Below are 14,521 nucleotides of genomic sequence, written 5' to 3'. Positions count from 1 at the left end.
TGAATTATTATAATGCTTTGTTGTTGGTGTCCTGGACTCTTAGGACTGTAGTGTTAATTTAGCGACAACAAAGTTCACGTTGGGATCCACTGTATAGTTCCAAGTTTAACTGACACTGTTCTTTTTCACAGATGCTGCGCAGAGCATTTTCTGCACCGCGGTTGCTGTTCTGCCCCCTTTAAACTAGGGTTGAATTACTTCCTCCTCACTACCTATAAAGCACTTATGGCACTTAAGGCACTGTCCGAAACAGCCTCCTAACAAGAGGTGTGCTCAGAATATGTACTGGCGACTAAACATAAAATATTTATAAAAATATTCCTCACTGTTTTTCAATCGTACTGCAGAAGTGTCATGAGTAGTGCAAAGTAGCCCTTGCAGTAGAAAGGCTTGCTCTCTAATTGATGGGACCCAAAGATAGCTCTGCTTCTTCCTCTGTGAGGCATCCTAAAAAAAGTATGGCTTGCTTTCTGAGAAGTACGTACATTCAGCCGAACCCCCAAATAAATATATCAAGATTTTAAGTGCATTTTTTGAAAATTATGTACATTTTCCTATCCAGTGTGCTTAGTAGTAGGCAAGTAAGCCGTTTTGGACACAGCCTAGGCCTTGCCTGTTCCTATGCTGATTCTTATTTTAATGCCTCTTTAATGCACAGCACAATGAGCACTATATACAAGCTTATTGTATTATATTGTTCTGTATCTTTTGACATTTTGTAAAATAGTTTGTGATCACGTTCCACAATTCGACTTAACTGTGTTGCCCTGTTATTTTTTTCCCCTCATTTTGTTTGTGTTATTTTACTTGTGTGATACTTTGTTTTGAGCATTACATTTTCTCACATCACTAATTCACATGCAGTGTCTCCACAAACTTCAACATTTGAGGTTCCATATCAGGAAATGAAGAGGACGTGATGCTCTTTTTGGGGGGAAAAAGGGAAGTTGTTTTTAGTCCGGTAGAACTGTAAAGAGCAACTGAAAGTAAATTCATCACAGGGGATTACCAAAGCATTCTTGATTGCACTGCCATGACAAACTACCAATCAGAAATAAAGCTGGAGTAGAGTCATTCATAGTTTCTCTCTGAGTTCACAGTCACACAGAAAGGAAAAGTAAAATTCCTGCATTTCCCCAGAATGTGCAGCGATTTGTTACTATAAGGATTAGACACAGTCCTGAAGAAGGGGCAATAATCCAACTTCATTTGTTTAAAGGTTCAGGCACAGATTCCGTCGTATTGTTCAAACCTGCCGAACCTGTTGAACAAGAAGAGATTGTTATCCACCGCATTGCCTGGAAACCTTTTGAGCCTTAAAAAAACCCAAACAAACAAATCTAAGCAACGTTAAAAATGTGAGACATTACCAACTGACTAGGGCACTGACGCAACAGGAAATAATTACCTTCTTCCATCGTGTCTGGACTCATTGCATACATCGCCCCTAAAGGCAGAAGAGAGAAGGTTAGACGTACAGTACACACACTGCCTGCATTGGTCGATGGACCAGTTACTCTACCATGTAGCCCATTTCCCCACAACAAAAGGGCTGTCTTCTCATGTTTCTCACAAGAGTTGCAGGATACTGAAAGTTGGAGAAGATTTACAAATTCCCAGATGACGTAAAATGGAAAACGTTAATGGAAAATAAAGGACAGATGACAGCCAAACATCCCACACTATTCCCATCCTGCTTATAAAAAATATATATATTTTTTTAATTACCTATTATTAGATCTATTAAAATCTACTAAGTGCTCTACAGTAGCTTAAGGCTCTTTGTCTGTTACTGATGCCGAGGGATTCATCAGGCAATTCTGATGCAAATGTCTCGTAAGCAATTCTCTGCTTTTCTGGCAGCCAGATCACCGGTTCTCTCCCACTTAATGTGGCAGTTTGATTGTGGAGTCATACTCCACAGCCCCTAACGCTGCACTGTCCCCTGTACGCACCAGTAAAAGATTAAAACATGAAAACACCACCCTATGGCTGACACATAAAATATGGTGCCACTATTTTGAAAAGGCAACTTCAATTAGACATTCAAAGGTAAATCAGTTTCTATGAGGGCCATACAGCCAACAGAAAAAGATTCCACGAAAGTTCCGCAAAAGTGATGCAGTTAAAAGAAATGCAAGAAAGAAGTCCCTCCATTCCAGCAGATTTCCAATGGTTTTACAGAATGGATCACAATTTTACTGTATTCCAGTAAATTGCTTATCCACTATATAGCAGGGCTGCCCAATCCTGTTCCTGGAGATCAACTGTCCTGTAGGTTCTCATTTCAACCCCAATTTTACAAATTAGCAGCTCAAAGAAATCTCTAGCTGATGTTTTGCCTGGGTTGAAAACATACAGGATAGTAGATCTCCAGGAAGAGGATTGGGCAGCCCTGATTTATAGGATATCTTTTTGTCTTTAAATTTATTTGTACTTCACCAGGCTATATTATTTTGCACAGTTATACAATTTTCATACATTCATGTCCATCACTGTGACAGCAATGTTTCTGACTAAAGCCAGGTTAAAGTTCAAGAGAGTCTGAGAAACCATTGGAGTATGACTAATAGCTACCGTAAAAACAAAATCATACCCAATATGGGGTGAGTTGATGGCCTTCGGGCCTCTGTAATGAAATGATTTCATAATTATTAGACCCTATCACATTATCCAGGTATCTATATACAGTACTGCGCCCATGTCTAAACAGTACTCACACATTTGTGATTACTCCTAATGACTGTTGAAAATACTGGCAGTTTAATAATTCTTCACCGACCTCTTTTTGCTTGGCAAGTGACACTCTTATTAAGGCTTATTTCCATTTCACACCAACTGTGGATCAGAGGAGGAGGACGCGTGTGCATTTGTGCGACCACTTGACTGCACTGCATTGTGCAGCATTCCAATCTGAACAATTCACAAAATTTCCCAAACCTCTGAGCCAAACAGGAAGTGTGTCAGGAAAAAGGAGGCGGAGCTGAAGCCTTTCCTTTGCTGCTTGGCTGAAGCAGCCCGTGCAGATTCCTGCTGAACACCATTTCTGTACTCACGCTGAGCGCGCCGTCTGCGCAGAGCCAAAATCAGCAGGCCGCACAGCAGGGATCCAACGATGACGAAGACGATGACCGTAATGGCCGTGCTTCCCTTGTCTCCCGTCGCCTTCTCCGGGGCTGTGGTGTCTGACAACACAACACAAACCCACCCATCAACTTGGGCCCGCACAGAGCCAGGAACAAGCAGCCTGAGAATGGGGCACTTCTGTTGCCTTTCCAAAATGAGAACTGAACAGGTCTGTGAATCACCTTACGTTACAATCAACGTATCCACCGCAACTGACAGAAGTGGAGAACAATTATAAATTAAGGCACGGAAGGCCCATTTATAAGCAGTAGGTGTAAAGTGTACCCTACAAACCGACAATTAGCATTACAAACAGAGATAAATACAACAAAACAGCGAACCCATCTTTTACATAGCCATTACATCAGTATCCCAGAAGGCAACTCAGGGGAACCACAGTTTTCTGAAGAGGTGTGCCAGGTTAGCAGTTGAATACGCTGATTATAAATGGGACAGATTATTTATATACGTATGGGAATGATCTGTGTCTGCACGGTCAGAAAATCATTTTGTCCATCCGAGATTTTACTGCATTTATTTACTCAGATCAGCACATGAAAAGCATTTTGCAGCAGTGTGTCAGGCAGGTCGCTGGCCGTTACTAAGTTTGATGGAAGTGGATAAGGATGGTGATAAAAAAAAAAAGATCAGTGAAGAGAGTTCCCTTTGCAGTGTACCTAACTGAAGCGGGGGGGGGGGGGGGGGGGGGGGGGGGGGGAATAATTAACTTCAAGGCAGCTGGAAGACTGAGTGCAACCGATGGAGGAGATAAATCATTCTTACCTGTGACTTCCATTCCCTCCTGAAGGTCCTTCTCTGGAACTGAGCTCATGTCTGGTTTGGAGTAAGTGGCTAGATGGTGAAAAGAACGGTCAATTAACATTTGACATTGCAAAATCAACTGTGTACCTACCACGTCCACCTGTTAAGTCATTCAGCCTGTTATCAGAAACAAAGTTCATTATGTACTAGTACCAAGCTTTAAAAGGCAATTTAATCTTAACCCTAGCTGAACACAACACAATAAATCTCGAGAAGCTCATAAAATCTGACTCTGGCTTTTCTTTCGTTAGGCTCTCCATGGATCATGGCTATTGACTACAGTTCTTATATGAGATCCCCTTTTCTCTCCAGCTTCTTAAATTCCTTTAAAATGGTTAAGTTTAGGAAACTATTTCCAGGAAATCAGACTGTTTATAGGTATGGCTCATTGCCTCAGTAGCATTGGAATGGGGGACTTTTTCTGTGGGAATGGGGAAATCAAGCATCAACCGTATGATGGATTTTGAGGACTGACATTGATAAAGTAGGTGTAAATTAAAGTTTGGGGTGTATAATTTTAGTACAAGTTGTAATTCGTATAAAGCGAGTTCTTTTTTTATAACTTTATAAAATTTTACCCCATACATGCAATCTCAAAATTGCAGCCGGGACAACAGGGAAAGAACCCTCATAGAACTTCACTGTGTGCACCACAGGAGAACAAAGGTATTAATGTATGCCTCTCAAAACATTCAAGTGAAAACAAGTATTTAATGTGTGAATTTTAAAAAGTGACCTGTCACAGACTCATTTCATTTTTGCATTTGCTGCAATCAAAGTACTCCAGTTGAATCCATCATAGTCAGTTGTTCTGTAACCTGCTCGGTGGTCAAAATTATTAAACATTGAAATCCAACCACATTGCCCCCTCCACCCATCAGGTATGGTTCCAAACAACTGGGTCAAACAGATTGGACCTGGGTCAGAGACATAGCCACAGCTCAGTCTCGACTCAAAAGGCAATATTAACACCCAAGGGCCCTGGAGGTTTTAAAGAAGGTGCACATGGAGGTTCTAAAGTCTGTTTCCCTTTTCATTTCTCATCATATGAAATATAAAAATGTACATCACTATTATATTTTATATACCCACCTGTGACAGAAAGGCTTACAACTGCTTTGGCTTCACCGCTGTCAGTTCCAACTTCACATTCATATTTCCCTTCATCTTTCCTCACTGTGTTTCTCACCAGAAAGGACACGTCTATGTTGCTGCCAGACATCTGTAACTGCTTAAAGGAGAATCGTGGATCTTTCGGCTCTCTAACTTTGTCATCTTTAAACATTATTAAAGGACGCTTCTCTCCTGGCCGCCTCCATGTTGCCGATATGACCCTCACGCTTTTCCCACCAGAATTCAGAAAGCATGTCAATAAAGAGTCATTGCCATAAACCCCATGGTTTTTGTCCTGGCAATCCAGGGAGACCAATTCTGGAAAAAATAAGCAAGGCAACATCAGAAAACATGGAGGGGGGGGGAAAAAAAAAAAAAAAAAAAAAAAAAAAAAACCACGTCAGACAAACCGCACAGGACAAAAACACGTGAAAGCAATTCAACAAGTTAGATGAGTTTAAAAAATAGTTTAATTATTCATCTATGAGCGAAGCCAATCTATGACTGAAACCGCATCCAAACAATGAACGGTGATACGTGAGACATGAGCCTAAACAACACGACCAGTTTGTGAGCTTGAAATAGGAGGAAATTTTACCTTGAAGCTTTTCATTTCTTTGATTAATTCATAAACTTTACTTACCAACACTTTTTATGATTTAATAGCAAATAATCCCAGAAGTCAGTACAATAATACACTTTACCTTAGAGGTAAATAACAGCTTTTTGAGTGGAGTTTGTAAGCACACTTGACAAAATCTGTGCTTTTCAATAAGCATCTGGGCAGATCATGTTAAGCAATGTTTACATTGACAATATGCTCTGACTTTGGGCAAAAATAATTACGGTTACATTTTTAAACAAGTTCAAATACTCTCTATATAAGCAAATACTTCATAATTGTGTTATGTACACAGAAGTAATGCTAATACAAAATTAATTTGGGAATGATTAGCTCTTCATTTTAGTATTATTTATTCAGAAAATTAACCGCTTCATTGTTACTGACAATAAAATGATCCATCTGCCACTGTCTCCAGTTCACAGTTCAAAAACAAATGAAATTGTTCAAAGAATCTCTGATAGATTCATGCATTCACTTTCAATATAACAGGGATTTTTTACAACTTACTTTTAGCAGACACTGCACACATGAATTCAGCATACAATACTACAGACAGGATCCAGATGACAGATGCCATTTTTCTCCTTTAATGCAAGAAGAAAAGGAAAAACAAGTTATGGTATAACTGAGTAGTATTAACATAGCCATTGACTGAAAAGCACGATGGATTTTCTCTCTTTTACTCCATATTTGTATAGCGAGCAGTGAAAAGAATTTAATAAATAGCAAATAATTGGATGAAACTACTTGTCATGGTCCTGCGTTCCTGTCTGCGTTTTCCCTGTTGGGCTGCCAGATGGTGGCACTTCTGTTTTGTGTCCTGCTCCCCCTGTGTTAATTGTATGATTGTTTCCAATCGTCCAATCATTGTTTTCTGGCTCTCGTTTTCCCTTCCCCCTCCGTGGCCTGATTATTCATGGTGTCCTCCTGTGTCTCGTCAGTGTGTTCTATTTAAGTTGCCCCTCCCTTGACTCAGGTGCTGGATTCTGGTGGTTATGTCAGATCGTTTGTGCGTAAGCCTCTGCTCCATGTGTTCCTGCCCATATCCTGGTTTTCTAGTGTTTTTTTTGGAGTTTCTGCATTTCCTTTGTTCCTGTGTTGTAGTTTCCCTTCATTGTTGAAGGTCGCCCTGCGAGGCTTTGTGTTCCCTTTTGTTCCCTTGGTTAAGTAAAGTCTTTTGTTCTTTCATTTGGGAGTTTTGTATTTTTTCCCACCCTCTGCGTTTGGGTCCCAACCCCCAACGCAATCCTGACACTACTTTAGGACTTTTCAATTATGTAACAGATTTAGGTTAAATTCATGACTGTCAATAACATTAATAATCTGTAAATTAACTTTGTTTAGCCCACACTGTGAACCCAGATTTTGTCTTTACATAAACAATTAAGTGGCCATTACTTATTCTTTACTTATTCCTCTAAAACATATGTCTTAGAGGAAAGCATTCCCATTACTAAATCAAATGGTTTGCAACATCCATGGCTAAATATTCAGTACAATAATGATGTTAGGCCGAGATTCCTCCGTATTACAGTTTCTGCAGGGCGAGAAACCTGAACATGAGATTCTGCCAAACAGTAGGCATTGGCTTCTGATTGGTGTGAGGAGTTGCGCAACCTCACAGGGTAAATGTTGATTTATGAACATTACTTTGCTGTTGTTATATACGGCATGTTGCTGTTGATTTACAATAGGTTTTTGAGAATCTTTTATGGGTAATAAAATATTACAGCAATCCTTTCTGTAATCTAAAATACATCCCAGTCAGCAAGAAAACTTTCACTTTTCCTTGTAGCCTACGTTACGTTTTAAGCTGAGCGCCTAGATGGAGCTTCTCCATAGACTGTATAAAAATAGAGCTTCACCGACTTTTCACCACACAAATGTTCCCTGGGCATTATCTTCACCCTCTGCAGTCTCCATACTCTCGAACACACAACTGAATCGCACACGTGTGATTGAAGTTCAGTAATCAAGAGCACCAACTAAAATACTGAAAATTACGTTCATGTCAGATAGCTTAGAGATTCTAACGAGATATTAAAACAAACGACCAATTCATAATCATATTTCGAACATACGGCTAGCAAGTTGAAGTAAAAAAAAAGAAGTCTGTTAATTAAGAGAACAAATAGAAAAATCGATATTTCCATTACCTTAATGTAAGTGAAGGTAAATAAATGAACAGCCAAGTCCTTTCCGTGTTGCTGTGCAAAAACAAACTGCTTGTTCGTGATTTAGTTACTTTCGATTTCATTTTAGTCAAACCCTCCCGTCTCTACCAATCGGGACTCGTTCAGCACAGTTACGGCCGGCTCGAAGGGCTGCAACAAAAAAAGTCCAAATCACCAAAAACCAGACAGAAACTGACCTAAAAACACAAACGCAGACGCAGACTAAAACAAACAAACAAAAACCCCACAAGGGTCACAAAATAAGAGTCTTCACAAAAACCTACCAAACGCAAACCACACAAAAGAAACCCCAAAGAACATCTCCCCAGCCTCATACTGCAGGACTTATATTAGGCCACAGGCAGGTGGAGGCAATCAAGCAATTAAGCATTTAGGTAGGCTATTACCTCCACCTGAACTACCCAGGCAAGCAGAGGCTGGGGACGTAACAAGCACTTTTCTGCAGCTCCATTTCTTATTTATTCATTTATTTTACCATGACAACAAACTTAACTAGAATGTTTTATATTTTATTTGGAATGGCTCTTTTCGGGTTTTTATTTCATTTTATTTACTTCCCCATATTCTCACATGTCATTCTCTCCCAGTTTGTAAAAGCTTGACCTGGTGGTACACGTAATGCTGCTGCAATGTCAAACCTTGATTTGGCTGAGAAGTCTCCTCAGGTTTGTTGGAGCACACATGATTTAATTACATAGTTTAGTATTAAATGCAATTCATCTTTGGATCATATATTGATTAATTTATATATAATAATTGAAACCATTGTGACATATTACGAAATGACTTTAGCTGCTGTCTTTTGTGTGATTGTATTTGTATGCCTTCTTACTCCTAGCACGTTTCCAGTCCACCTGGATTATTTTTCAACTGGCAGACACAGTGCTTGTGTGCGTTCGTGCATGTGTATGTGTGTGTTGCAGTCACACTGTCTACATATGGCCTGTACTATCGGAGTGGATCTGCTGCAGCTGGTCTGGCACATGCTCCCACCAGCACTGTAATCAATCCCTGTGCTGTCCTGCTTGTGATCACTCCCTTTGCCATCCTGCCTGCTTTAGCTGATCCTCTGGCTCAATGCCCACAGAGACATAAGACTAGAGGCTATATTTTAACGATCTAAGCGTACGGTCTAAAGCACACGGCGCAAATGCATTTAGGGCGTGTCCAAATCCACTTTTGCTAGTTTAACGGTGGATAATCTGAGCGCAAAGTAAAGGCGCATGGTTCAAAGGGATTGTCCTCAGTCTCTTAATCATAGGTGTGTTTTGGGCGTAACATGAAAAACTGTGTCATCTCCCACTCCCTTTAAAAGCCAGGTGCGCTTGTACCATGGCGGATTGCTATTATAATGGTGGATTTGCCAAGTAGTAGGAAAGAACGCTTCTCTGCAGAGGAAACGGATCTGTTGGATTAGCTAATTCTGATAAATTTTATGACTAACCATTATGACTTTTTTTTTTTAAATATCGCGCGTTGTGGACCCGCCTATGTAGGCGCATGTTACTATCTTAATAATGTGCCCTTAAAATAACGTTAAAATACTGCACCATTGACTAAAAACCAGGTTTTTGTTGGTCAATCGCGCAATCGCTTTCTTTTTTAAAAATAAATAAACTTTATTTCGATTATACAAGTCATTACAAACAATTACATAAACCAGGAAATCTAAATACATTAGGTAAGGCATCTTCTTTATTAAAAGTCCAGAGTTTCCCAAAGATTTGCATTGCCATGCTTGATGTCAATTGTCCTTCGACGTTTTAGTTCTGTTAAAACGTTCAGATACAGATTCACTTGACACGTAGATATGATAAATTGTCATTTTACTTCGCGTTTTCCATATGTGCTCATTCACTAGACATATTATTAACCAGTATAAATCTTTAAGTTTATCATCAATGTTATATATTATTCCATAAAATACAGTTTCTGGTGTAATTGAAATATTAACACCAATAGATTTCATTTGTTCCCATATTTTGTCAGATCGACTGCATTCAATCAACAGATGCTCCAAAGTTTCATCTGCATCACAATCAGGCTTTGGGCAAGATTTCGTTGTAACAAAGCAACTCCATTTTACACAGCTCTCACTGGCAATCTCCTCACTGATATTAGCCAGGCTATATCTCTCATATTTTCAGAAATGTTTTTGCTCCATATTCGTGCGACCATTCTTTCACATTCTAAATTATTTAGATATCTGTACTTTATAACTCCACCATACAGTTCATTCATTATTAAATTATATATGACCTTATTCTCAGAATGGCACAAGTCAATATTTAAATGTTTAAACTTGTCTATAAAATCACCATACATAAGTTTAAAATAAGGTTGTCTGGTTGTCTGGTTCTCGCTTTTCCTTTCTTTTTTCCCAGTTAGTAATGTTACCGATCCAGCTAATTTGTCTGTTTATTCCACTTGCCACAATCTTACACATTGCTATTTTTAATTTGATAGTTACGTCTATTGCTCCCAAACCTCCTAATTTTCTGGGTTTAAATAACAATTACCAGTAACCAGTACCCCCCTTTCAAAGGCCTGAATTCACCCTGGGATTGGTTAAGAAGCCTAACAATGACAAATACATTTAATTAAATAGAGAAATATCTGAATTCATTGCCATAAACATGAATTCTGTCTCATCCATCCTTATTGTATGGGAAGCCTTCAAAGCTGCCTATAGAGGCTGGATTATAAACATAAAATTATTCAACTGCAAATAAAGGAGAACATGTTAGAAAATAAATATATATATAATAGAAAAAATAATTTAATTTCAGACTCCAGAAACACAATATGTGCAAGACCCAAATAACCCCAACTAACCCCTGATTCGGGTCTGTTTCCAACCTCTCCAGTACAACTGATTCTGCAAATGACTTTGTGTATTTGCATTAGTTATTCTTCAAATAAATAAATGAATAAATAATTGGTTTTGCAGAAGGTACAGTAGTGCCCTCTTTAGTAGATCAGGGTCCGGTGGGCCTCATTCAAGGCTGCCGCACTTCTAGCAATACGAGGAGGCTCTTTCACCTGACGTCAAGAGGCCAGCTCCCTTCAGCATCCAGCAGGAACAATATCGCTGGAGGCTGAAAAAAACTTTTGACAGGACAGTGGCCTTACTTATGCTGCTCACTCGCTAAAGCTGGTTTCGGGCCAGTATGTACGCAGTGGATTAAGGCACTTTACAATGAACCAATCGCCTTTAAACTATGTTACAGCTAAAAAGTCCCCCTTTCACCTTTTCAGGTCCACACGAGAGGATTTTATTTTAGCACTAGAAGCTCTTGCTTGTGCTATAATATCTAATGAAGAAATAATGGCTATTAATATGTGTAGACATGATTTCAAAGCCAGTCTTTATGCTGATTATATTTTATTAGCATTGTCAATACCAGCTAGCTCAATATTGCAACGTGGTCAAGAGTTATGGCTGTTTAAATATTAAATTCCATTGCTACAGTGCCACCAACTGGCCAATAAGAGCATTCCATTCAAGCAGGGTTTCAAGCAGAGACTGTACGGTTTCAAGTCAAGAGAACCGGACTGTAGCAAGCTGGGGAATCTCCACCATCGATCTCCACGGAGATGAAAGGAAGCACGTGACCTTCGTGTGAAGGACCCAATGAAAACAGTGGAAGGATACGGAAATTGCATAACCTGCACACCACGAATTCAAGTCACCTGACCTCCTTTATTTAGGAAACGAGTTGGTTTGTAAGACGTTACCACTTGTAGGCTATGTCGAGTTGTTTTAATTAACGGACGATAAGTCTATGGTTACATCGCAGCACTCAGCTACGTTAAGATAACACCCTTAGTGCTCCTTACTAGGCTAATAATAAGCCGGGCGTAATGATGGCTTCATGGGGTTTAATGTATAAATTATATATAACGCATATCTTAATTACTGTTTATTTAAATGTACATGTATTCACTGTAACCTTACAGTAGGCCTATAATTTGTTTTAGTAGTGTCTCGGTATACTGCGAGTACGATGTGGGCTTGATTTCAAAGCCAGTCTTTATGCTGATGATATTTTATTAGCATTGTCAATACCAGTGTAGGATAATTTTGAGAAAAAAGGCAAATGCAGAAGGCTTTAAAAAAACCACACTTACTCAGAAAATTAGTGCCAAATAGAAATGCTAGAAGACTAATACTTTACAGTGACCCCTGTGTAACCTGAATACAGTAGAAAAGTACAGGAGGCTATAACTCTGTAACTTGTATGCTTAATGGAAAATTACAGAAGGTGGTGACTTGTATGCATAATGGAAAATTACAGAGTAAAGACTGATATTTTCTAAAGGGAAAGTTGGGGTAACTTTCCACAATGATGAGATCACCTTAGAACAGAAAATCATTTTGGTGCCAAGAAGGTCAGGTTGACCCAAGAGCAGGAAACTAAAATCATTATGGTGCCAAAAAGACCAGATGGCTGGTATTTTTAGAAATGTGTTAAGGGGAGTTGTGGGGTACAATTTGTGTATAAAATGTATGCAAAACTGACAATCGAGGTTCAATTCCCCTGAATTGATCCGGCTTTGTGCACCTGCTGCTGCTGTTGTGTCTTTTCCCTTGTGAAATTGTTTTTTACAGATTGGCGATTGGCGTGGAAGTCTGTCGGTTCCTAGACACGACACCAGCTAGCTCAATATTGCACCCGTTGAACATTATAAAAGTGTTTTGACAATTTTCTGGGTACAAAGTTAATTGCGGTAGGAGTGAAGCTATCACTCTTAATCACCATTGCTTCTTAATTCACCTTGGCACTGCTCTCTTTATTTTTTATATGGGTGATATCAAGAGATGGCCCAGTTTTGCCTCTATCATTCTGGGCTACGGCCAGAGGCGATTAAAGTGAATATTTTACCTAGAATTCCTTTTTCTGTACGTAGACCGTTCCACTCAAATTCCCACAGTCTTGGTGTGAGGAAATAGATCAACTATTCTATGGCTTCTTGTGGAAGGGTGAGAATTAAGAATTAATTGTTTTTAAAAAAAAGTAGGGCTGAGTGTGCCTGTTTTTATTGCTTGTCATATAATGCAAGATACCCCTTGTCTTGAGCATAGAAATTTGGACATAAAGGTGGCAGGTGGCTAAAGGAGAGGAATTGTTCAGAATGTAACAAATGTAAATCTATAGCAACACTATTGTGCCACCACCTTTAGTTTAATGCTAAAATGGACAGTCCCTTAATTTAATTCTCTTGTGAAGTGAGGAATAGCACACAAGTGACTAACCATCAATGGAGCATCTTTACCCTCATGTCCAATATGGAGTAATCCTTTATTCATTGTCAGAGGTAAGGAAAATGAAACTCTGGAAAATGAAAAATACAAATTACAATGAGTGCTGGAATGGGGGTACATGTAACATAAGTGGCATGAAATGGGATTTTAAGTGAAATGATTCACAGAGTGGTGGTAGTTAGTCCAGGTATATTCAGAAGAGATTTGTCTTCAGACCACCCCGGAAGATGGGTAGTGAAACAGAGGTTCGAAGAGGGACAGGGCGTTTGTTCCACCTCTGGGGAGCAAGGGTGGAGAAGCTCCGTGATGGGGGTGAGCGAGAACCCTTTACTTGAATGGGAGGGGGTGCAAGGCGCCCTGCTGCTGCAGAGCGGAGTAGTCGAGCAAGTGTGCAGAATTTAATCATGTCCTGTAAGGTCCACTATCTCTTATTTCCTAATGTACGCTAGGTGTTTTGATGACTTGTTGAAACGAGTAGCACCATTCATCAAACATGCGGGAAGTCACAGAATTCCCAATTCTACAGAAGAGGATTGCGCGGGAAGTCACAGAATTCCCATCTCTGCAGAAGAGAGATTGGAGTTGACTGCGTAAATTAGCATGTCAATTCAGCCCTCTGAACTCAATTGTGACGTAACCAACTATGTGATATTTGGACCAATAGCTGAGAGGGGGGGGGGGGGGGGGGGAGAACAAAAAAGTTCTCCCTGGAGGCCGTCGCACACTGCACTGTACGAACACACAACACCGCGTCTTTTTGTTTGTCAGTTGTTCCAATTGCTTCGTTTTGCTCAAAAAGTTCTGCTTCGTACGCAGTAGGCACTTCTCTCTGCCCAGTCGGTTGTTTGCCACCGACACGCCGTTGCTATCCTCTCAAATGCTGTAAGAAAATGCCCTATATCATCAGCATCAGTTAGCTGCTGTAGGCGTGGCTTCTGCAGAGCCCTTAACTGTCCTAAACCTTGGTTTCCTGGCAGCCCCTGAGGAGGCCCAGGCTGTCTACCACCTTGACCATTCAGGCCATCCAGGTTAGGAGAAGGAGCTAGCCACTTGGGAAGAGGTGTCCTCTGGTGTCCTAGATCCCTGCCTCTGGTCTGGTACAGGGGTGGTCCTGACATGGACTGAAGACTGAATTGGTGCTGAAGGGCCTTCCACCGTGCCTCCTGTCAGGTTGCCTCCAGGTCCAGACGGCTGTCTTGGGCCTGCTACATCGCCAGGTGTGCTCAGAACATATCCCTCAGCTCCTGCAGGGAAGCCTCCTTCAAGATGCTCCTCAGCTCTGGTTCCTCTCCGTCCATTCCCCCCATGGCTCCTCCAACAGCTCCCTCCTCTGGTCGCTCCGGCCTCACCTTCAGAGAAGGGCGCAGAAAAAGT

The 14,521-nt window shown here is 40.3% G+C and overlaps 2 protein-coding genes and 1 long non-coding RNA gene across 31 annotated transcripts in view; all 3 read right to left on the bottom strand.

Moving 5' to 3' along the window:
• The window catches only part of LOC118221546 (hemicentin-1-like), a 221,066-nt gene that overhangs the window by 142,084 nt on the left and 64,461 nt on the right, over positions 1-14,521 (bottom strand). The window lies entirely within an intron of this gene.
• On the bottom strand, positions 1,230-3,049 carry LOC118221555. 2 transcript variants are annotated; one of them, XR_004764138.1, is made up of 3 exons: positions 2,597-3,049; positions 1,409-1,447; positions 1,230-1,252 (listed from the first exon to the last, which is right to left on the bottom strand). It is a non-coding gene; the product is annotated as an uncharacterized LOC118221555 (long non-coding RNA). The 2 variants fall into 2 exon arrangements; XR_004764139.1 differs by having other exon boundaries at positions 1,247-1,261.
• The window catches only part of LOC118221550, a 29,485-nt gene continuing 28,847 nt past the window's right edge, over positions 13,884-14,521 (bottom strand). The window contains exon 6 of one of the 2 annotated variants that reach the window (XM_035406739.1): positions 13,884-14,496. In XM_035406739.1, coding sequence (XP_035262630.1) covers positions 14,177-14,496 — 320 coding nt within the window. In that variant the 3' untranslated portion in view covers positions 13,884-14,176. The remainder of the gene's footprint in view (positions 14,497-14,521) is intronic. The other variant, XM_035406740.1, reaches the window with a different exon arrangement.

This window comes from Anguilla anguilla, chromosome 2 (assembly GCF_013347855.1).
Source record: "Anguilla anguilla isolate fAngAng1 chromosome 2, fAngAng1.pri, whole genome shotgun sequence".
Lineage (NCBI taxonomy): Eukaryota > Metazoa > Chordata > Actinopteri > Anguilliformes > Anguillidae > Anguilla > Anguilla anguilla.
Note: the sequence above shows the minus strand (reverse complement) of the source record. Positions and strands in the feature narration are given on the sequence as shown.